This window comes from Rhamphochromis sp. 'chilingali' (assembly GCF_963969265.1).
Source record: "Rhamphochromis sp. 'chilingali' genome assembly, chromosome: 4".
Taxonomy (NCBI): Eukaryota; Metazoa; Chordata; class Actinopteri; order Cichliformes; family Cichlidae; genus Rhamphochromis; species Rhamphochromis sp. 'chilingali'.
Window position 1 is genome coordinate 41242481 of NC_137948.1, and position 24177 is coordinate 41266657.

Sequence of the window (24177 nt, forward strand, 5' to 3'; positions counted from 1 at the left end):
AAAAGCTTTTGATGTGTGATACAGTTCTGCAGTAGTTGCGGTCGGTGGGGTTTTTTGTTTTGTTTTGTTTTGATTTTATATATTAAAGTGGGCCATATACTGACCGTAGTGTTGAGGCAGACATGACACTGTAAAAAGTATAAAAAAAAAAAGTATAAAAAAAGAAACGAAGAAGATGAACATCAGATAGATGAGTTGAAAAAAGAAATAGAATTGATAAATAATGAATTATTATTTAATATGCAGATAACAGCAGGGTGTGATGAAAACGGAAACACTGACTTTGCGATTGTCTCTGGTCAGAGGAGACGTGGTAGCAACTTTATCCCCTCTATTGGGGATGGAAATGGAAAATTAACCGCCAATGAGAGTGAGAAAAGATACGTTGTCAGAGAACAATGCTTTTCCATGTTTTCTGCATTACCCTCAGACAGCAATGCTTTACGATCATTGTTAAGTGTTATTGAACCTCTTGAACCTTCTGTTTTTGATTCACTCCTTGGGGTGATAAGAAAAGAAGAGGTTTTAGCTGCTATTGAGCAACTGAATAACAATAAAACTCCAGGTTTAGATGGTCTCCCAGCTGAGTTTTACAAGTTGGGTATAGCGGAAGTAAATGAACTTTTAACCTCAGCTTTGAATTCAGGGCTTGAAAAAGGAGTATTATGCGAGTCTTTCTATTTTGGCCTGATGTGTTTATTATATAAAAAAGGTGATAAAAGTGATATAAATAATTATAGACAATTAACAATAATGAATGTTGATTATAAAATATTAGCTAAAATAATAATGAATAGATTAGAAGATATATTAGATAAAATTATTGTGAAGGAACAGACATGTGCTATAAAAGGTCGCCAGATGTGGGATAATCTGTGCACCCTAAGAGAGGTAATATACTCCAGAAGAGACTCTGACTTTTTTATTCTTGGCTTAGATCAAAAGAAAGCATTTGATTATCTTTCTCATTCGTATATATGGGCGGTTATGAAAGCCTATGGGATGCCGGACGGTTTCATCGCCATGGTAAAATTGTTATATAAAAAATCCATCATACAAGTCAAGGTAAATGGAAGTTTGACCGAACAATTCCATGCTTCCTGTGGAGTGAAACAGGGATGCCCACTAAGCGCTGCTTTGTATGTTTTAGCCATCAATCCCTTATTGAAACTAATTAATAAAGACACTAATATTAAAGGTTACTGTTTTAATGATGGCTATAGAGTGACAGCTATGGCTTATGCCGACGATGTTACAGTTATTATTAGGAACCAGGATGAGTTGGACAGGTTATTTTTTCACCTCAAACAATATGAATTGGCATCAGGGGCAAAATTAAACCCAGAAAAAACAGAAGGCGTGTGGTTTGGTTCCTCACTACAAAAGCCCAAAATAAACATACAAGTAAATAATGAAATGAAAGTCTTGGGGATTTGGATCAACAAAGGGGACCCCTGTTTGTTAAACTGGTCTAAAAAGGAATGCAAAATTAAAGAAGTAGCTAAATGGGAAAATAAAAATACTAACTATAAAGCGCGAGTTAATATAGTCAAAACCCATATAGTATCTAAACTTCTCTTCCTTGCCACGGTTTTTCCTCCTCCTCACAAATCACTTTTTGTCAGGGTCCTGGGTCTGAGCGACCCAGGATCCCTGAGCAGTTATGAATTATATTATTATTATTATTATCATCATATGTATTTTGGTGTTGCTGCTGCTCTTCTCCATGCTTGTAGGTGTGTGTGTGTGTAAACTTTGTCCATAACCTCCCTCCTGAGCCTCTCCTCAGAGACCGCTGGGTCCATGCGTGGCGGGATCATTCTGTCACGGTTCGGCATGGCAAACCGTGGGAGGTGTGGGGAAGGAGGACCCAGGCGCGGTGCTTTATGTACAAACAGTGCGTTTATTTACAGTGTATGGTACAAACAACAATAAATCCCCGTGCTTTCCCTGACTCCCGTGTCGTGTCTCTCCGTGAATAGTCCGTGTCTCAGCACCCCTCGTGCTGGCTGCTGTCTAGCGCTCCACACTTCTCCTGGGCAGGGCTGTGCAGAGAGGTTTAAAGGGGCGGGTGCTCAAAGTTAAAAAGGGGCACATTGAACCAGGCTGAATAACAACAACACACATTCATCAAGAATCTAATACGGGCAACAAGGCAAAGCAAACGTAGCCGATGCTTTACCTGATGGGTACAATGTTGCCGTTGAGGCGTTGCTGTGGATAGTGCTGGAGGGCAGGGCTGTGTTGATCTGAGACTGTAGACATTAAAAAGTCCATAGGAGAGATGGTAGCTGATTAAACAAGTGTCATGAGATGATAACAAAATGCAAAGATTGGTGGCAGCGCTTGGAACCATAAGGCAACAAAAAACTGTGAGAAATAATTTAGGCTCTGCCTGTGAATCACTCTTTGCTTCTCTTCTTCCTTCCCTCCCATCATGGATGGGATGGAATAAACTATTGCAATAAACTATAATCTAATTATCCACACCTAACAACTCTTGCACTTAATCGAAAATAAAATGATGACAGAAAAATGTTATAGCACTGCCTTTAGTAGCCTCACACAGTCACAGAGACGACAGCGGGCAGCGTGGCTGTGGTTGTGATGAGGGTGGGCTGGGCCAGGGTCACAGGGAGTGCAGAGTCCAACTTACTTTTCCTCTTCTGGGCATCTGTGGATGTAGTTGTGGTGTTGCTGGTGGTGGAGGCTGCTGTGCTGTTGAGGGGTTGATGCCCTTCTTAGTCCCCGTGACAAACTCAATCTTGGTCCGTTCCTTCTTGGCTTTCTCCAGTTTGTCCATCTCCACCTTCTGAGCTTTGGCGAGAGCTTCATAGTAAGAGTCTTCCGACCAGGCATGAGGCTCGAACATATCTTTTGGGTAGTTGGTTCCCAGTTCATCTATGGCACAGAACTGAATGAGGTTCTCGTAAATACTTGGGTTTCTAAATTCCTTCTTTTGCTGGATATGGGCGTTTACGTCAAAATCTCCATGGAGCTTCCTCTCATACAGCTTATGAATCTTCTCCTGTAGATGGCTGGAGCAGCGTCCGGGGTGTTCGGGGGGGATCTTGATCTCGTCAGGTGACATGTTTCTCACCTTTTCTGAAAACAGAGCAACTAGCTCCTTGGGGTCCTTTTTTTCTGCTTCTGAGATCTCAAAGTCATCTGCGTCTCTCCCCTCGTCAGATTCGTCCACTTCATAGACCGCTAAAGACGGCAGCAGCGTACTCTTTTTACCGCTCGCCATTTCTGTGTAGTGTCGCATAAAACCTCCCTTTCTTTTTTTTTTTAAAAAATCACTTTATTTAAATATCAATATTCACAATTACAAATACACATAATACAAGCACCATGCACAAATTATTCACATCTTATTTTACATATTACAATAATAAAAGCTCCCACGGCAAATCATTTCCTAATTTCATATCTCTCGTTTTTCTTCTTCTCAGCTCAGTGACAATGTTTTTACATACGGTGAAACTACTTATCATTTTTTGTTCTATAACACCTTTAGCCCTTGTTTTCCATATGTGGACATTTATAATACACATCACCAGCCAAAACAATCTTCTTTTATTTTCACTCATCTTTTCTTTAAACAAACCATATCTTACTGATTTTATATTATTTTCAATATTAAAACCTAGTTTTTCCATCCTCCTTCTTATTTCAACCGTCCTGTAACACGATATCAATAGATGATCAAGAGTTTCGTCTTCATCACAATTCTCCATAGGGCATTTCTTAGTGGTAACGAAGCAACTCCACAGAACCACAGCTCTTACTGGGAGACGTCCGACAGAGATAAGCCACACTGTATCTCTCATGTTCTCGGATATTACTTTGTCATATATGTTTTTAACTATTTTCTGATTTTCTTCTTTTTCCACAGCCTTATATTGTATCATACCTTCATTTTTTTTTAGATTGATTTTATTATATATCTGTTTTGAATTTAATTGTAAAAGATTTAAATCATCCAATTTCCACTGATCCACAAGATCCCCAAACACAAGTTTAAAGTATGGCACTCCCGTTCGGGCTCTCCCTTTCATTTTTTTCCACAAAGATTCCTTCCCTTGGATCCAGTGGGTGCTTCGCTCAAATGCGCTATATACATTTTTTAGAAAAGGAATCATCAAATTAACGCTAAGATCTGGCGCTCCTAATCCTCCATTTTCTTTTCCTTTATACATTAATTTCCTCTGTGTTACTTCGCGGTTTGTCCCCCAAATCAATTTGGTACACAATTTACTTAATTTAATAACAGTTTTGTGAGGAGGGGGAAAGACAGTAGCCAGAAACAACATCTTTGAGACTACATGTGTTTTCACGATATTCACACGCGCTTTATAGTTTGTATTTTTATTGTCCCATTTAGCTACTTCGTTTTCTATTTCACTCTCTTTCTTTTTCCAATTCAAAAGACATGGATCATTTTTAGTAATCCAAATACCTAAAATCTTCATCTCCTTGTTAGTTTTTAAATCAATTACAGGTTCTTTTAAGTTTTGTCCAAACCAAACTCCTTCGGTCTTTTCCTGGTTTAGCTTAGCACCAGAAGCTTGTTCGTATTTTGTTAGCAAATCCTTAAGTATTGATAGCTCCTTTTGATCTTTAATAATTACAGAGACATCATCCGCATAAGCAAGGGCTGTCACCTTGTAGGTGTCATTTAGGATGTATCCAATAAAACGGCTATCACTATTGATTGTTTTAAGTAACGGATTTATTGCCAGAACATATAAGGCTGCGCTTAAAGGACATCCTTGTTTCACTCCACATTCGACATGGAAGGGTTCGGTCAGTCTTCCGTTTACTTTAATCTGGACAAGGGATTTTTTATATAATACTTTAATCATGGAGATGAAGGTTTCAGGCATATTATATGCTTTCATTACTTCCCACAAATAAGAGTGGGAGATGTAATCAAAAGCTTTCCTTTGGTCGAGACTTAAAATAAAAAATTCTGTGTCTTTTCTACTGTAAATTGTTTCACGCAGAGTACATAAATTATCCCACATCAGACGACCTCTTATTGCACATGTTTGCTCTTTTTCTATAATTTTATCTAATACCTCTTCAAACCTATTCATAATTATTTTAGCAAATATTTTGTAATCAACATTCATTATTGTCAATTGTCTATAATTATTTATATTATCTCTTTCCCCTTTCTTATATAGCAAACACATTAATCCATTATAAAAGGAGTCACCCAAAGTTCCCTCATGCATGCCTTCATTAAAAACAGTGGCTAAAAATTTGGATATTTCATTCACAACTATTTTATAAAATTCGGACGGAAGCCCATCTAAACCAGGGGTTTTGTTTATGTTTAACTGACTGATCGCACATTCTACCTCCTCTTTAGTAATATTTCCTAAAAGTGAGGTATATTGGATGGAGTCCAGAGGCTCTATTTTACTTAACAAATATTTTACTGCACTTGTTTTTGTAGATAACGGAGAGAACATATGGGCACATAGCCTTCTGATAACTCGCCTTTTATCTACTTCTTTTACGAAGGAGTTTCCTCCCTCATCTCTTATAGAAGAAATGAACTCATTATTACGTTTCTTTTGGTTAGCACCAATCATATAATCTTTATTACCATTTATATCACCTCCCATTGATTTTTGTATGTTAAATAATATTTCATTATTTACTTTTTCAATACTAACTCTAAGTTCTTCAATCTGGTTCTCTTCATCCTCTTTTCTAAATTTTTTATTCTTCAACAATATGTATTGATTTACTTGTTCGTTATACTTTATATTTTTTGCATAATTTATTTCTCTACATTTAAATTTAAAAAAATTTCGCATCCGTTCTTTCAGTATCTCCCACAATTGTATATCAGATGTTGTGAGTTTTTTAAGTTGCAAAACTTTCAAAATTTCTACCTTTAATTCCAAAACTAGTGCCCCGTCACTTAGACAGCTCGTATTTAATTTCCAATAAGTGGAAGGGGGGTCAGTGCCACACAAAATCGTAGCTCTGACTACCTTATGATCAGAGAAATCAGTTACGAAATCATTATATCTTAAAGCTACAATCTCGGAAGATATATAAATCCTATCTATTCTAGTTTTAGAGGATGAGTCAAACCTTGTAAAATGAATTGTCTGAGGGTTTAAGATCCTATATAAATCCCTAAGAGATGCGTCATTACATATTTGTGTAAGTAATTTGCCTTCCCTGGACTCTTTGAAAATCGTACTAGCAATCCTATCATTTTCTTCCGTAACCATATTAAAATCCCCACATAGAACAGTATTAAACCCACATTCCAACAAATGTCTCATTTTCTTTAGTAATTGCATTTTCTTTGTTCTTTCTGGTGCGGTATACACATTAATTAACCGAAATTTTTGACCACCATAATGGCAATCAACAAGTAAAAGCCGTCCTGGTATTATATCTCTTTTCTTTATGATGTTCACATGAGTGTTTTTGAAGAAAAAGCCCACCCCGTCTGCACTATCTTCCCCTATTGAGACTACTGAGTGGCTTGGACCCCATAATTTAATCAGTTCTTCAATATCTTCCTTGGTTTTCAATCTTAATTCTTGTAGGCATAATATGTCATAGTCCAGTTTTTGCAGAAAAAGCACTTTCTTCTTCCTTAGTCTTTCTGATTGTAACCCTCTAACATTCCATGTTATTATTTTAAGAATGCTCATATTTATGTAGTAGGAGGGTTATTCAGTAGAGGGAGGGAACATTGTAGATTCAACATTACCTTGCGGAGGGCTGGATCGATCGTCTTTTCTCTTATCTCTGCCATAAGACGCCATCGAGACACTTCTTTTCCTTCCTCCTGTCGTTGTTTCATTGACCAATTCCTCCATCGCAGGATGCTGTTTGTTAAGAAAGATCCCTATTTGTGGATCCACATCATCTTGTCCTGCAGGATCATCTGTAGGAGAAATCTCCACAGGAGTCGAAATGGGTGATTCTTCACTATCACTTGCACTTAGATAGCTTTCAGATGAATTTTCTTCCTCGCTTTCTCTTCGCTCGTCATCGCTCTCACATTCCACATCAGAGGTTTGTGAGAAGGATTGGTCTCCCGGTTCCTCTCCACCTCCAACTGCCATTTCTTCGGGTTGTCTTGAAAGCGTCAAATCCTCTTTTATGTTGTTATTGTGTGTCTGCGGCTCCGTTACTCCCGGAAGATTTGTTGTGTTACGACTGCCTGGTTCTTGTCCTGAGGCAGCATCTGAGACAGCCAATGGATTTATCAAGGACACATTTCCATGTGCGGGCCTTTCCTGTAGCGGGGCTGGATTTGAAGCCACTGACAGCGCTGAGATGGTTGGAAAGTTCGTGCGAAAAGCACCCGTGGAGGGCTGCTGGGAAGCTTTAGTTATATTAGCAAAGGATTTGGGACATTTAAAGAAGGTGTGTCCCTTCAGTCCGCATAGAGAACACTCGCTGTCATTTTGGCATTCTTTAGCTTTATGACCCAACTCCCCGCATTTCCAGCACTTAAAGGTAGGACAGTCTCTTACTTGGTGGTCTAAAGCTTGGCAGACGAAACATCTGTTTGCCTGTCCAGGATATATGACACGCCCATTAAAAGGGCCCAACGAGATGGAGTTAGGGATGGAAACAATATGACCTGCTCCATCTCTCCGCATTCGTACTTTGAATTTTCTTACTCCGTACCATAAGCCGAATTTGTCAACCGGCTTCACAGGAGGTTGCAAGACTTCACAGTACCTTTGTAGATAGAGCTCAATGTCTTGGTCTGGAACTCTCCCTGTCCAAAATTTCACCACAATTGTTGTGACTTCTAGCTGGACTGGAGATTCTACAGACCATTCCTTCCACTTCGGGTGATTTAAGTTGGTATGATGAATTTCCAAGAACTGTCGTAAGGGGGCTTCTTGAAGGAAGCACAGCTCAAACTCTCTTCTATTGGGTAACGAAATGAAAGAATAGATGTCCTGGGGATTTACCCAAGAAGATTGGAAAAGGAGTTCCTCCGCCACATAATCGCGGGAGGGTGGATCGTTACTTCCACCATATTTCAACCTTACCCATAGGTTGCCAAATTTAGAGGCATAGGGCAAAGGCACATAAGGGGGCATGTTCAAGAACACAAGGGCTACAAGCAGAAGGGAAGGGATAAACTCAGGCGACAAAACCTCCCTTTCCTCTTCCACTCATTTTGGCTGTTCAGAAACAAATGTGAGACGGTGCTTGACGGACTCCTGAATTTACATCTGATTTGAGGACGTAAAAGAAAACAGGAGTGCTTGAAACTACGGCCATCTACTGGCCTTTGGCGGAAACGAGGAAAAAAAATATTATTTATTTTTTTTTAATGTGTGTGTGCGTGCGGAGTCTTGTCTGTGCCCCTCAACAATAATATTTAACTATTAATCACAGTTTTGCTAAATAAAAGGATCTGGCTTGCATCAGTCACATGATCACATTTAACCAATGATCGGAAATGACGTTCGCGCCGCCAGCGTTCCTCACCGCAGCCTAATCCACGGACTTCTCAAGAGCCGGCTTCAAACAAACAGAGGTGACTGATCTCGAAACGGTTTAATGTATTTAAAAATGGCTACAGCTACCGTCAGCATGCTTGCTAGGTAACGACTACACGTGGCTACTGCAGCATTAGCCATTTAATCCAACGATGATGGATTAAATCTATTACAAACGTTAAAGGACCTGTGTGCTGCAAAATACCCTCACATGGTGCGTAAAGCAGTTTTTGCGCTAAGAGTTCTGCTAGCTCTTTACAAACTGATGATGCTAACGTTAATTGCTAACGTTAACCGGAGCGCCAAGACTGAAAATAATTTGAATTGCGTTAGTTATGTGTTTATGTCACTGAGTTCTGCAAAAATCTCTTTCCTCTTTAGCTTGAAAATGAGTGATTCAGAGGATCCCGAGCTGGAGGAAGAGCTTCAGGCTGCTGACGAACTCCTTCAAGATATGCAGGTAACATTTTTAGTGGAAACAGTTGTTAAAGAGGGAACACGCTTGTCTAATATTTTGTACGGAGTAAACGTTATGTTATTTGAATTTTTTTTAAAGTTTATGTCAAATTAAGTTGGTTAACTTAAGATGTTTGATAATCTTTGCTTTAATCATAGACTGTATTTTAGGTGTTCCCTTTTTTCCTTGTTAATTGCGTAGAATGATGCACAGAGTGAACTTTAGCCAAGACCAGTGCGCTGGAAAAAACGTGACAGACAGGGAGATTTTATTCCTCAAAGACCATCAACCAGTCGATGTACTAGTTGCAAGCCATGTGGTCAGTGTTCACACAACCATTGATTTTATCTCACAACTTGTTTTCACCAAAGAATTTCAGTAAGTAAATATTCTTCAATTCCCCCCCCCCCCCCCCCCCCTGCTCTCTGGACTTCTCCTCCCCTTTTGCGAGTGTGGACGCTTCATCTCTTTGCTCCTTAAATGCTTTGCTTCTTTTATTGATTTTTATGCTGATTTTTTCCCTTTTTTCCGTATGAGCTTACCTGCGATAGCTTCTGGACACCTATAGATCATTAGGACTAAAGTGTTCTCAACAGAAACAGCAACATTTTTATAGTTACCTTATCCTCAGCGCTCCGTGTGTCTGTGGCCTAGACACAGCTGAAGCCTGATTACAGCATCTGGGCACCGCAATAGCCTGGAAAGGTGCTAACCGCTAGGCTAACTAGCAACAAGATGCCTTCCCTCTCCACAGATGACTACCACAGCCTCCTGCAGAAGATTGCAGTACTGGAGACAAAAATTCATCGCTTAGAAGTAAACGTGGAGGTAAATGGACTATGTGGAAATGAAACAACCTTGCCTTTGATTCAAAACAATGGCGATGAGCAAGCTAGCACACTGCTAAGGAGCACAGATAACATGACCAAGAAAGTAGACTCTGTGCATTATTATAAATCCTCAAGTGATAATCCCCCCTTGGACTGTCTTGGTGTAAAACCAAGACATAAATCATGTCTCCTGGAAGGGGGAGGACGTATCACGGGCAGAGCACAGCGAGCTGAAATCTCTGAAACCGACTGGCCTTCACTTCCTACGAGACAGAGAAGCTCTTCTACCCCTGTATACGAGAGGAAACAGGACTGGACAACCGCGAATAGGAAGGTTAACAACAAACCTCCAAAACAACTGAATGTGAAACTGCACAACAGATTTGCTCCACTATCAAAGGACCCTGGATCTATATCGGACAACCATCCATCTAAAAGCAGCGAAGTAAGGTCTGAAAATGAAAGTGAAAGGCCACAGGGAAAGCTAAAGGCTAGGCCTGAAACTCTGATTGTGGGTGACTCTGCCGTAAAGGATGTTAAATGTAATGGACACTATTGCTCCCATTAAGGTGAAGGTTATCTCTGGAAGGAAAAAGTCTCCATGGAGAAACTCCACACTGGTGAAAAATGAAAAAAGAGAGTGTAGGAAAGCTGAGCGCAGATGGAGAAAAACAAACCTCCAGGTTCATTATGACATCTATAAAGAGAAACTTCACAATTATAACTTACAACTGAGGAGTGCAAGGAGGTCCTACTTCTCTGACATCATCACTAAAAACAGCCATAATGCTCGGGTCTTATTTTCTACAGTTGACAGGCTAACAAACCCTCCTGTGTCAGTGGCAGCTGAACTTCATTCGACCATGGCCTGCAATGACTTTGCCAAATTCTTCACAGAAAAAATCCAAAAAATTAGACAAGCAATTGGTACATCAACAGCAGATCCAGGATATGTACTGTGTCCACCAAAAAACTGTTTAAACACCATGAAACAGTTTCACCCGATTAACAGCAAAGACCTGGAGGACATCTTAGGTCAACTGAACTCCTCCTCCTGCTGTTTAGATGTCCTGCCAACAAGTTTTTTCAAAAAGGTCTCAAAGACTTTAGAGTCAGACCTGTTACAGATCGTCAACTTTTCTTTATTATCAGGTGTGTTTCCAGAATCACTAAAAACTGCTGTAATAAAACCTATACTAAAAAAGGACAATCTTGACAAGACACAAATGAACAACTACAGGCCGATCTCAAATCTCCCATTTTTAAGTAAGATCATTGAAAAAGCAGTTTCTCAACAGCTCAGTTACTTCTTAAAACAGAATAATTGCTACGATGCCTTCCAGTCAGGTTTTAGACAGAACCACAGCACTGAAACCGCTCTGACCAAAGTGTTTAATGACATATGTCTGAATACAGACAGTGGAAAAATGTCAGTCTTAGTTTTACTGGATCTCAGTGCAGCATTTGACACAGTTGACCACAACATATTACTCAAACGACTGGAGAACTGAACATGTCTTTCAGGAACTGTACTAAACTGGTTCAAAACATACTTAGAAAACAGGAAATACTTTGTATCAATAGGTAACTTCACATCTGAGCAGACAAGTATCACATGTGGAGTTCCCCAAGGTTCCATCTTGGGACCCCTTCTGTTTAACATTTACATGCTCCCACTGGCACAGATTATAAAGAACAACAAAATAAACTATCATAGCTATGCAGATGACACACAAATATATATCACAATGTCACCAGGAGACCAAGGCCCTGTACAGGCTCTTGGTAAATGCATTGAGGAAATTAATGACTGGTTGTGCCACAATTTTCTCCAGCTAAACAAAAACAAAACTGAGGTAATAGTCTTTGGCGCCAAAGAAAAACAATTACAGGTCACCAGAGAACTTCAATCTATACATCTAAAAACCACCAACCAAACGAGAAATTTGGGTGTAGTGATGGATGCAGACCTAAACTTAGAAAAACACATTAAGACAATAACAAAGTCAGCTTACTATCACCTCAAGAATATTTCAAGGATAAAAGATCTGATGTCTCAACAGGACCTGGAAAAACTAGTCCATGCATTCATCTTTAGTAGGCTTGACTACTGTAACAGCATCTTTACAGGTCTACCTAAAAAACCAGTCAGACAACTACAGCTCACTCAGAACTCTGCTGCTCGAGTCCTCACTAAGACCAAAAAAGTGGACCACATCAGTCCAGCTCTGAGGTCTTTACACTGGCTGCCTGTCCGTCAGAGGATAGACTTTAAAGTTCTGATGCTGGTCTATAAAGCTCTGAATGGTTTAGGACCAAAATACATCAGTGACCTCCTGACCCAGTATGAACCTTCCAGATCCCTCAGGTCATCTGGATCTGGTCTTTTATCAGTTCCCAGAGTCAGAACCAGACACGGAGAAGCTGCATTCAGCTTTTATGCTCCTTATATCTGGAACAAACTCCCAGAAAGCCTCAGATCAGCTGAAACACTCAGTTTATTTAAATCCAGGTTGAAGACTCACCTATTCTCAGCTGCATTTGAATAAAGCACCAAATCCACACTTTTAAGCTTAGATTTCAAAACTTACATTAACTACTGATTCTATCTACTGTTCTGATTTTATCTGTTTTGATTTTTGAGTCCAGTTTAATAGGCAAGAGTCAGTACTATCAATCCATATACCCAAGATTTTAATCTCCCTGCATAGGGAGATCGCCATTTCAGGTCTTTTGGTGGTCTGATGTCCAAGCCACACCCCTTCAGTTTTATCTTGATTCAGCTTGGCCCCTGATGCCAGTTTGTATTGGTGTAATGTCTCCATCACTATAGAGAGTTCATTTTGATTTCTAATTAACACCGTCACATCATCTGCATACGCCAAGGCTTTAATCTTATGGGTTTTGTCAAGGAGAGATCCTTTTTGTAAGATTTAACGGCGCGTTAAATCTTACAAAAACATGTTTTTTCGAGTCATTTTTTTTGCAACATTTAGTAAAATATTTGTAACTTTTTATATTTAAAACACAATTTTAAATGTTAAATCTAAATGTTAAGTCTAAATGTTATGGGAAACTAAATATTTAGCTAATATGCAAATTTATTGTACGGGTCAACAGAAATACCAAAATAAAAGCTTCAAGAAAACCTCCCACGCTAAAGCGTGCCGGCCGTGGTCAGGTTGTGTGTCTGCGCTCCTCTCACGGTCACTTTTGACTGCCATGAGCTGCTTCACCTATTCCCTACCAGCATGTCCAGCGATTTAGCTGAAAACATTGGAAGAGCTGTTTTGTCGGCCTTCCAACGATTCAGCGGTAGTGCACCCTCAGTAGCTGCAGTCTCCACCTCACAAACGCCGCAGCACTTGGTAAGTTTATTGTATAGCATTTTGGACGGGTTGATAGCAGTGTTAGCAAAATTAGCAAAGCTAAATTACTTAGCTAGTCCTCAATTATTTCATGTGGTAGGCAGCAGACAGAGATCGAACATCATACAACTTTATTTATTTATTTGGTAGGTAACAGTCGTTCTTGATGTAAATGTTTCCTTAGGAATCCAGCAATGCACCAAGTAGACCTGCTGTCTCCACTGGGATACCATACCGCTCAGTAGGCCTTCTTACACATATCATTTAGCTGACTGGTTTTTGTTTTTTCTTTGGTGTAATATGTCACCTTAAATTAAATCCTGTCAAAGTAATGATTCTGATTCTACATACATTTCATCTTCTTAGGGGTCCATCACTAGTTTTACGTCATATTTTATTACTGTTTATGCTGTGAAGTGTCTTTTGATTGCCTCTATTTATTTATTTGGTAGGTAGGTAACAGTCGTTCTTGATGTAAATGTTTCCTTAGGAATCCAGCAATGCACCCGGACCAAGTAGACCTGCCGGCTCCACTGGGATACCATACCGCTAGGGTTGCCAACCATCCCTTAAAAAACCGAATCATCCCGTATTTAGAAACAAAAGTACACGTCCCGTATTGAGCTAATAAGGGACGCACTTTGTCCCGTAATACAGTGAGAATCAAAAGTAATCTATAAATGTTAATGGAATTAACGCTTTGTTTGAAAACATAATTCCCAGCCCCTCTCCTGCTTTGTGACCAATGAGCTGACAGCACACTTATGACAATTCAAGTATGACATTTCAGATTACCGCTCATCTCATTGGTCGAGGAAAGGTCGCTTGCAGAGAAAATACCGGAAGACAACAGATGACCACAACAAGAAGCATGGCCAACAGGGAAACAAACGCTGCGGTGCAAGTCTCGGATGACAGTACACCTAAAGCTGGGCAGACACTGTGCGATTTTTTTTTCAGTCATGTTATTCAGCTCCTGCTCAAACTGCACGATTGACTCACAGGGGTTAGAAGTTCATAGGTCACGATGCAGGGTCTCATACTATACCGCCCGATGCTCTGATGCGACCTGAGTGCTCACACTGTGCGTCCATAAAATGAAGGTTATAACAGAAATTATGTCGCTCGCTCGCTCTCTCTCTCTGTCTTTCACTCATACAGACACACCACCACCATCAACTTTGCTAAATTGCTAATGAAAAACATTGATCAGGCAGCTGTGATTAAGCAGCAATGTAAATCCAACTATTTTCACAGTTGTTGTGGTCGTGATAATTTTGTGATGCCACATCGAAAAGGCTCAGATGAGTTTTCCAAAGTTCTACAAGTTGTGCCTCCATCGCTTATGTCCAGATCACACGCTGCACAGCCGTGCTGCTCCGTCTTTTTCACCGACGTTTACGTGGTTGCGCGTGAGCAGTAGTCGTGAGGTGTTAATCGTGTCTCGTTACCCCACGTATACTACAGGGAGTGCAGAATTATTAGGCAAGTTGTATTTTTGAGGGATAATTTTATTATTGAACAACAACCATGTTCTCAATGAACCCAAAAAACTCATTAAAATCAAAGCTGAATGTTTTTGGAAGTAGTTTTTAGTTTGCTTTTAGTTTTAGCTCTTTTAGGGGGATATCTGTGTGTGCAGGTGACTATTACTGTGCATAATTATTTGGCAACTTAACAAAAAACAAACAATTTCAATTTCAATTATTTATTTTTACCAGTGAAACCAATATAACATCTCCACATTCACAAATATACATTTCTGACATTCAAAAACAAAACAAAAACAAATCAGCGACCAATATAGCCACCTTTCTTTGCAAGGACACTCAAAAGCCTGCCATCCATGGATTCTGTCAGTGTTTTGATCTAGAGCAGGGCGATATGGCCAAAAATATTTATCACGATATATATTTGAAAATTTGCGATAACGATATAACTGACGATATAATTGATGCGAGACAAAATACAACTCCACAACATTACTAGCGCAAAAAGACAACCTTCCATTTATTTTCACTTAAACAAGAAGCTGGTTTTTATGTACATTAAAGCTTTATAAAAATGTAACAGTGCAAATGCAAATTCCTTGCTGAAAGTTTAACCAAAAGGCATTTCCAGTAGAAATGGGCTGACATATCCTTAGCATAACCATGTATAATATCCAACTGCAGTGTGCAGTACGTATTTTTCAGACCATAAGGTGCACGGGATTATAAGGCACATTAAGCGAAACAAAGCAGTCAGATAAATCAAACTTTATTAAACTCATTCTTCTTGCTTCCTCCACTTCTGTACCATTGATTCATTAATGTTGAATTCTCTGGCAGCTGCTCTATTCCCATGTTGTTGCAGTATATTAATGACTAACCTCGTATTGTGGATGGATTATCTCAGTTGTTCTCCTGACTGAAGTTTGGTCCGTTTACAGCATCCTGCCATGCGATTGCATTTGTCTCTAACCATGAGGAACCTTCACGTTAACTTTTATAAATGGAAAAGTGTTAGTGTTCGTCCTCCAGCTTCACTCTTTATGTTATGCTAACATAGCTGTGTCGCTAGCGATCACGTAGCACATCATTATATACCAGCTAGCCCAACTTCAGTAACCCTACAAACGTCACTGCTGTTTAGTTTCCTGTCTTCATTTATGTTGGAAGTGATAGCAGAGCTGTACGTTTGATTTTTTTCAGAAATCTCTCAGTCAGAACATGCAATATCATGCTTAGGTAACTAGCGAAACTAGCGAGCTAACTTCCGCTAGCTTCCTGCTAACTTCTAACTCCGTTAAATGTAATACATTTTGTTTTCATGAATGCCTGGAAGTTAAACTTCATAGTTACACCTGGTAAAGCAGCAATGCTGATCGTTTTATTAAAGATGAAAGAATTTAGACAGTTTTTAACTCTCAGTGATGCTGCAGTGTTCGTTTGACCTGAAGAGGGGGTTTAGGACCCAGATTACTCCCAGATTTAAGAGCATCTTAGCACGACAAATACGACAATAACGACGGCCGCTTGCATGTTCTGCAAAAAAATGTGCTTTGTCGTGTATCTGACGGACAAACACCAAACCAGTTCCACATCACTGAAGTTGCACCGTTTTTACAAACCAATTCTGGTTCATCTGTTTCACTCAACAATCGGCCATGTGCGTATGAAAACAAAGGCACTGCGCATGCGCGTTTTACTCATATTCTATCGCGATATTTCATTTTCCTATCGTTGCTGTAGATAAAATGCTGTTAGTTTGGTATTTGGTCCTAATCCGCTTGCCGTACCTCCGTGTAGGTGTGTGTATGTTTTGAGTGGTATAGGCGCCATTCCGTTATTGAATCCAAGCATGTAAGTTCTCTGCTGCTGTGCTGGTTAATAAAACCACGTTAACTGAGATTACTGCTTCATCATTATCATACTGGTGAACATACAACATGGTGTCAGAAGTGGGATATTATCTATGCCCGGATGATCAGGGCTGAAGAGTACAATAGCTTTGAGGTAGGCATATTCATACGAGTCGGGGGAAAGCTTGGACACGCTGTTACAGAACTCCTGCATCCTCCAAATGTGCTCCATCACTATTTTCACTCTCTCTGGGGACAGCTTCTCTTCCTGTAAGCTGGTCTGGAGATGGTTGATAATAGCACTTAAGATGGTGCCGACATTCATTACATTTGAACACTGTGCCAGACCCAGGGCAAAAAGTTCATTCCAGCAGGCTTTCATCAGGTTAATGTCATTGTCTTGCCCGCCGAGGGTTTGAAAGGCAGGTATGGAGCGTGCCCAGTGCATAGAGAGAAAAAGTAGCCGTGAAGCCGATTCACAGATGTAGTTGACATTGAGGTACTCTGGCACAGGCAAAGGCATCATAAGCTTGAAAGGGATATGGCTGTCAGAAAGTAGAGGTCCTTCCAGCTCCACCACAGGGCCCGACTGGTCCCCTGATATCAGCTGCATTGTAGCCTCCAAGGACTCTCCTGCTGAGCCATCACCAGGGTGCAGGACTTTGGCCAGGGTGTCAAAAGCTCTCGAGATATCACTTGCAGTTTGTTCATCTCCCTGGATATCAGTCATTGAGCTGTCACCGTTGCTAAGTGTTTCAGCTCCCATCAGATCATTTCCGCTGTCACTCGCTTCTCTGCTCTTGTTGAGGTGGGCAAGGGATGTTACTACATTTGCCAGTGTTCCAAGGTCACCCTGGCATGGGTCCTCCTTTTCAGGTGAAGCTGGAATCAAGATGGTGTTTTCCAGCTTGGAGAAGGGTTGCTGAATGTTGAGCAACATGCTTGACTCAAGCAAACTTGTAGATCGAGCAGTTTCCTTGTCGGATGCAAAAGTAGGTGTAGCAGCCAGAGGGCTACACAAATTCTTGCGGATGTAGATCTTTTCAGTGGAGGCTGCACAGCTGACGGATTTTTCTCTCGCAGTGACTTCAACAGGCTTTCTCTCACACTGAACATTATCATACTGGTGAACATACAACAGTTGCCTAACATTATACCGGTATTACCGTGAACGGTATAATATGGCCCAGCTCTATTTTGATCTGTTCACCATCAACATTGCGTGCAGCAGCAACCACAGCCTCCCAGACACTGTTCAGAGAGGTGTACTCTTTTCTCTCCTTGTAAATCTCACATTTGATGATGGACCACAGGTTCTCAATGGGGTTCAGATCAGGTGAACAAGGTGGCCATGTCATTAGTTTTTCTTCTTTTATACCCTTTCTTGCCAGCCACACTGTGGAGTACTTGGACGCGTGTGATGGAGCATTGTCATGCATGGAAATCATGTTTTTCTTGAAGGATGCAGACTTCTTCCTGTACCACTGCTTGAAGAAGGTGTCTTCCAGAAACTGGCAGTAGGACTGGGAGTTGAGCTTGACTCCATCCTCAACCCGAAAAGGCCCCACAAGCTCATCTTTGATGATACCAGCCCAAACCAGTACTCCACCTCCACCTTGCTGGCGTCTGAGTCGGACTGGAGCTCTCTGCCCTTTACCAATCCAGCCACGGGCCCATCCATCTGGCCCATCAAGACTCACTCTCATTTCATCAGTCCATAAAACCTTAGAAAAACCAGTCTTGAGATATTTCTTGGCCCAGTCTTGACGTTTCAGCTTGTGTGTCTTGTTCAGTGGTGGTCGTCTTTCAGCCTTTCTTACCTTGGCCATGTCTCTGAGTATTGCACACCTTGTGCTTTTGGGCACTCCAGTGATGTTGCAGCTCTGAAATATGGCCAAACTGGTGGCAAGTGGCATCTTGGCAGCTGCACGCTTGACTTTTCTCAGTTCATGGGCAGTTATTTTGCGCCTTGGTTTTTCCACACGCTTCTTGCGACCCTGTTGACTATTTAGAATGAAACGCTTGATTGTTCGATGATCACGCTTCAGAAGCTTTGCAATTTTGAGACTGCTGCATCCCTCTGCAAGATATCTCACTATTTTTGACTTTTCTGAGCCTGTCAAGTCCTTCTTTTGACCCATTTTGCCAAAGGAAAGGACGTTGCCTAATAATTATGCACACCTGATATAGGGTGTTGATGTCATTAGACCACACCCCTTCTCATTACAGAGATGCACATCACCTAATATGCTTAACTGGTAGTAGGCTTTCGAGCCTATACAGCTTGGAGTAAGACAACATGCATGAAGAGGATGATGTGGACAAAATACTCATTTGTATGGTGCGCCGTTTGTAAACTGAAACATGCCGAAATTAACAGCAACATTTTTCTATATTTAGCTCTAAATCTTACAAAAACATGTTTTTTCGAGTCATTTTTTACAACATTTGGTAAAATATTTGTAACTTTTCATATTTAAAACAGGATTTTAAATGTTAAATCTAAATGTTATATATAAATCTAAATGTTATATATAAATCTAAATGTTAAATGTTAAATCTAAATGTTATATATAAATCTAAATGTTAAATGTTAAATCTAAATGTTAAATCTAAATGTTAAATGTTAAATCTAAATGTTATATATAAATCTAAATGTTAAATGTTAAATCTAAATGTTACGGGAAACTAAATATTTAGCTAATATGCAAATTTATTGTACGGGTCAACGGAAATACCAAAATAAAAGCTTCAAGAAAACCTCCCGCGCTAAAGTGTGCCGGTCGTGGTCAGGTTCTGTGTTTGCGCTCCTCTCACGGTCACTTTTGACTGCCATGAGCTGCTTCGACTATTCCCTACGAGCATGTCCAGCGATTTAGCTGAAAACATTGGAAGAGCTGTTTTGTCGGCCATCCAACGATTCAGCAGTAGTGCACCCTCGACCTCACAAACGCCGCAGCACTTGGTAAGTTTATTGTATAGCATTTTGGACGGGTTGATAGCAGTGTTAGCAAAATTAGCAAAGCTAAATTACTTAGCTAGTCCTCAATTATTTCATTTGGTAGGCAGCAGACAGAGATCGAACATCATACAACTCTATTTATTTATTTGGTAGGTAGGTAACAGTCGTTCTTGATGTAAATGTTTCCTTAGGAATCCAGCAATGCACCTGGACCAAGTAGACCTGCCGTCTCCACTGGGATACCATACTGCTCGGTAGGCCTTCTTACACATATCATTTAGCTGACTGATTTTTGTTTTTTCTTTGGTGTAATATGTGACCTTAAATTAAATCCTGTCAAAGTAATGATTCTGATTCTACATACATTTCATCTTCTTAGGGGTCCATCACTAGCAGTGTCACATCACCACCAACAACATTCACAAGTTTTACGTCATATTTTATTACTGTTTTTGCTGTGAAGTGTCTTTTGATTGCTCACTTTCATATTTTAAAACTATTGATAAAATATTACTCTCTAGCTAATCTGTCACAGTACAATTGCGCTCATTGAGATTTTCTGTGCCGTGTTCTAGGATGGTTACCAAGGAAGGCTTCAGATTTCCAAAGAGGAATTGGAAAATGTTCTTTCCCTGAAAACATCTTTTACTGAAGCTGCATCTATCCTTTCCATCTCCAGGCCCACTCTGTATAAGTTACTGCAAGACTACAATATCTCAGAGTCAAAATTCAATGTAATCAGTGACCATGAGTTAGATCAGATAGTGTCCCAGATAAAAACTGAACATCCAAATGTTGGAGGAGTGATGCTGATGGGTCATCTGCGTTCCAAAAACATAGTGGTTCAAAGATGGCGCGTAAGAGAGTCACTGCGGAGGGTGGACTCGGCTGGTGTTCTATCCATACTCGCCGAGAACTGCAGTTGCTCGGCGAGTATATTCTGTGCCTCATCCAAATTTCATATGGCACATAGATGGAAATCACAAACTGATTCGTTGGAAGTTTGTTGTTCATGGTGCAATAGATGGATACAGCAGGATGTTGATGTTTCTTCAGTGCTCCAGCAATAATCGAGCTGAGACTGTGAAAGCCCTCTTTACTGCAGCTGTTGGACAATTTGGCAGACCCCTGCATATCAGGACTGATCATGGAGGAGAGAATGCTCAGATTTGGGAGGACATGCGAGCAAGCAGGGGTGAAAGCTCTGTCTTAATGGGAAGTTCTGTGCACAACCAGAGGGTTGAGCGTTTCAACTGAGACTTAAACAACAACTGTAGCCACATTTAGGCACCTATATTTTATGAATTGGAATCACTTGGTATCCTAGACTTAGAAAATGCAACAGACCTATTTTCCCTTCATTATGTGTTTCTACCACGAATCAACCGCACTTTGAAGGAATTCAAAGCTGGATATAACAATCACTCTATTTCCACTGAAGGTAATAGAACTCCCATCCAGCTTTTTGCCTGCGGAACTCATGTGTCTCATCGTCACAACCCAGAACTTTCTACAGCAGAGGTCTCCATACCCTCCTTGTCAAACTCTGAAAGTAGGTTTGTCCCATTAAATGACAGCGATTTACAAGAGCTATATACAAGCATTCACCCTTTTGAAGAAGACAACAATAATGGTAAAACATTGTTTCAGCGAACACAGCAGTATATTTTTAACAAACTTGTAAATGTGTGACCTCAACCACAGGATACCAGCGATGTTCTAAAGAGTGATGACACTTAGTATTCTTAAATGCTGTACAGCAAATGCGTTTTTTTGTACTACTGCAGAACCCCCCTCCCCTCTAGCAGTGACACCTCCTGCCACATAAGGACTCAGAGTTAATGACTGACAGTGACTCATAGGCTATTCAGAAGGCTACAACCACTTTTAGTTTATGGGTAAAACCAGTTATTCAGATTGCAGTAAAGATCAAATTCACACTGTAACAGTGTAATACAGTATAACAGTGAAATTTATCAACACGGAACAGTCAGTCTTTAAACCAATTCACAAGATTATCTACAGTATTGTTTTAATCATTGTAAAGTTGCAATAGTCTTAATAAATGTTGCTGTTAGATGTCTAAGTAATCCTAGCCTGTTCTACAAAGCATGTTTAGTATACTCTGTGCATAAACTGTTTTGAAATGTCCTTGTTTAAAAAAGAAAAAGCTTAATAAAATTATTAATTGTATTACACCAGTGACTTTATTGATTTGTCGTTGAAAATACAGAGTTAGCATTTTTATAAATCTATTGAAGCTTTGAAAATTATTACATTTCAACATTAAATGCAGTCAGAATTGATTTCAACTTTCTTGTATGAAGCAAAGTTACTTGAAACTACAATTAATGAACAGGATTAGAGTTAACAAACCCACCATTTTAATTTCACTTTTTTGGAACATGTTTAGATGGTGCTGAATAAAGCTCCATTCATGAGTGCTACTAAGAAGCAGTAATGAAAAGCATCATCATCAGCCATTGTTGTTTCATTCACAAAAAGCTGAAGCTCATTTGCACATGTGTGTGCAATCGGGAGATGTTTGCTTTCATCGTGAATGAATGTTATTTTAGGAGCTGGTTGAAAACCTATGGCTGGAATCTTGCTGCTCCTGGTGGCAAGTGTAGGATGTTAAATTTCAGTGTGCATCCATTTGGTGTAGCTGAAAAATAACACACAAAAAAAGTATATTCTGTACAGACCCCAACTGATATCTTGAGATTGACAGATAAAAATGTATTACTTTTTTTTTTTTACTGTTTCAGACACACAGAACATAACAGATTTATTATCTGTAGTCATTTATTAACTTGTTAATGTTCTGTCAAACAATGTTCAGATCAGGTGGTTGTTGCGTTTGTAACATTATAAAAACGAGTGTCGTCAACAAGCCTTTATGCCTTGAGTAAGTAAGTTAGTTTATCTATGAAATCATATTACCTTCAAAAGCACCACTCTCCTGAAAGATGGCCTTCACCAGTAAACGGAAAAACTCCCGCCTTGGCCCCCCAAGGTCAGCAGCATCTTCCTCTGTATCATGTTCATCGCTTGCAAATGTGACATAAAGCATCTCACAGCTTTCTGCAAACTTGGGTCTCTTGAACTGACGCAAAGCAGTTGACCACACATTGGCTCGACTGATATGGAGTTGTCTTGTTCCTGGTGTAATGACTTTCTCACTATGAGCTCTAAGAAGACCTTCAATTTCTTCTTTGCTGAGTTTCTTAAAAGACCTATATAAAAATGGGACAATGACAAACAGATCTCGGGGAAAAATGGAAATTTGCTGTACATTTCACTCAAGTGCACAGAGTTACAACAGATAACTATGTTGTGATAGTCCATATTAAATTAGTCAGAAATGAGCAATTACCTTTGTAATTGTGTAACTGCAAAAAAAATGATGCAAGTAAAGATGCAAATAAGATATTCAATTATCAAAGGTTACTTTCAAATCTTACCTTGAAATATGAACTTCACTTTGTTTATCAGACTCTTCTAGGAGGCTACGCTGAATTGCCTCTTCAAGAGCTTCATCTTCCTCCAGAAAAATAGGGCTAAGTAGATAAGAGATATTAGAAATCATAAAACCTGTCAGCCTTGAAGAATTTCTCACACTACATCATTAAAAAAAAAAAATTTAATGTAAATCCTTAAGTTGCAGTCATTCAGCAAAAAAAACCCCAAACATGCAAATTGGAAACCTGCATCAAAACAATATCCTAAACCAGCGGTCCGCAACCCCTGGGCCTCGGACCGGTACCGGTCCGTGAGTCGTTTGGTACCAGGCCGCGAGAGTTGAGGCTCAGGTGTGAAATGTATAGTTTTCAGGGTTTTTATCGGTTTTCAGTGTTATTTTGTTATCGTTAACTCTGTTTTCCTTGGTCTTTTCATGTGTGTTATGAATAAATCTTCTTTTTATCGGTACAGGTACTAGTTTTATTTTGTTTTATTTATCCGCGACACCTTAAAGGCTGGTGCATGAAAATTTTGTCGGGCATAAACCAGTCCGTGGTGCAAAAAAGGTTGGGGACCGCTGTCCTAAACAACATCTAAAATGAAGGATTTCTTTAACCCCTAGACAACAGCTTACACAAATTCTGCCACATTATATGGAAACATCTGCTGTCCCTCTGCCTATCCCTCATTTTCACTCTCTTGAATGCAGCTCTCTGTTTCCTGATGCTTGGCCTCACTTTCACCTGGTGTTGTAGACAACGCATGATGCACTGAACAAAGGAAAGAAGGTCAGCATGACTTGCTTCATAATGTTAACAGAGCCTTTATATATCCTTATATTAGTTCAAGTGAAAGTTGGGCACAAATTCCTCCTTGGCTTTAATCACCTGTGATAATCCGTAAACGTTAAAATGGTAAATGGCCTGTTTTTGTATAGCGCTTTTATTTATTTTTTTTAAAATCTTTATTTAAAGTAAACAAATTTACATATAAAATGTACATACACATACAATTACATATACAAAACCATGAACACATACAAAAAAGGAGAAACAAGGAGGAAAGTCTAGCATCTGAGTCCACACAACGCTCACAAAACTTACAGTTTCAATTCGTTCCAGGGGACAACTTTCCCAAGTTTCAGGTCCATTGTTCGTCTTCTCCGCAGATCTGTAATGATATGTTTACTCAGCACATCACTACTTATCATCTTTTGTTCAAGTACTCCTTTGGCACGGGTTTTCC

The 24177-nt window shown here is 39.8% G+C and overlaps 2 protein-coding genes and 2 long non-coding RNA genes across 4 annotated transcripts in view; 2 read left to right on the forward strand and 2 right to left on the reverse strand.

The window, feature by feature from the left end:
- Window positions 1-24177, forward strand: part of LOC308395376 — a 291287-nt gene that overhangs the window by 193189 nt on the left and 73921 nt on the right. The gene's annotated exons all lie outside the window — the stretch shown is intronic.
- On the reverse strand, window positions 2562-3250 carry LOC308395937 (SAP30-binding protein-like; the record flags this gene model as incomplete). The annotated part of the gene is given in 2 exon segments (XM_080880997.1): window positions 2562-2726; window positions 2729-3250. Coding segments are annotated over 2 exon segments (687 nt in total).
- Window positions 16558-19373, reverse strand: LOC308395941 (nuclear receptor subfamily 2 group C member 1-like; the record flags this gene model as incomplete). The annotated part of the gene is made up of 2 exons (XM_080881001.1): window positions 16558-17631; window positions 19368-19373. 2 exons carry the CDS (start codon window positions 19371-19373, stop codon window positions 16558-16560), a joined length of 1080 nt encoding a protein of 359 aa, XP_080737127.1.
- On the forward strand, window positions 19421-21450 carry LOC308395080. The gene is made up of 3 exons (XR_013971331.1): window positions 19421-19473; window positions 19662-19724; window positions 20046-21450. It is a non-coding gene; the product is annotated as an uncharacterized lncRNA (long non-coding RNA).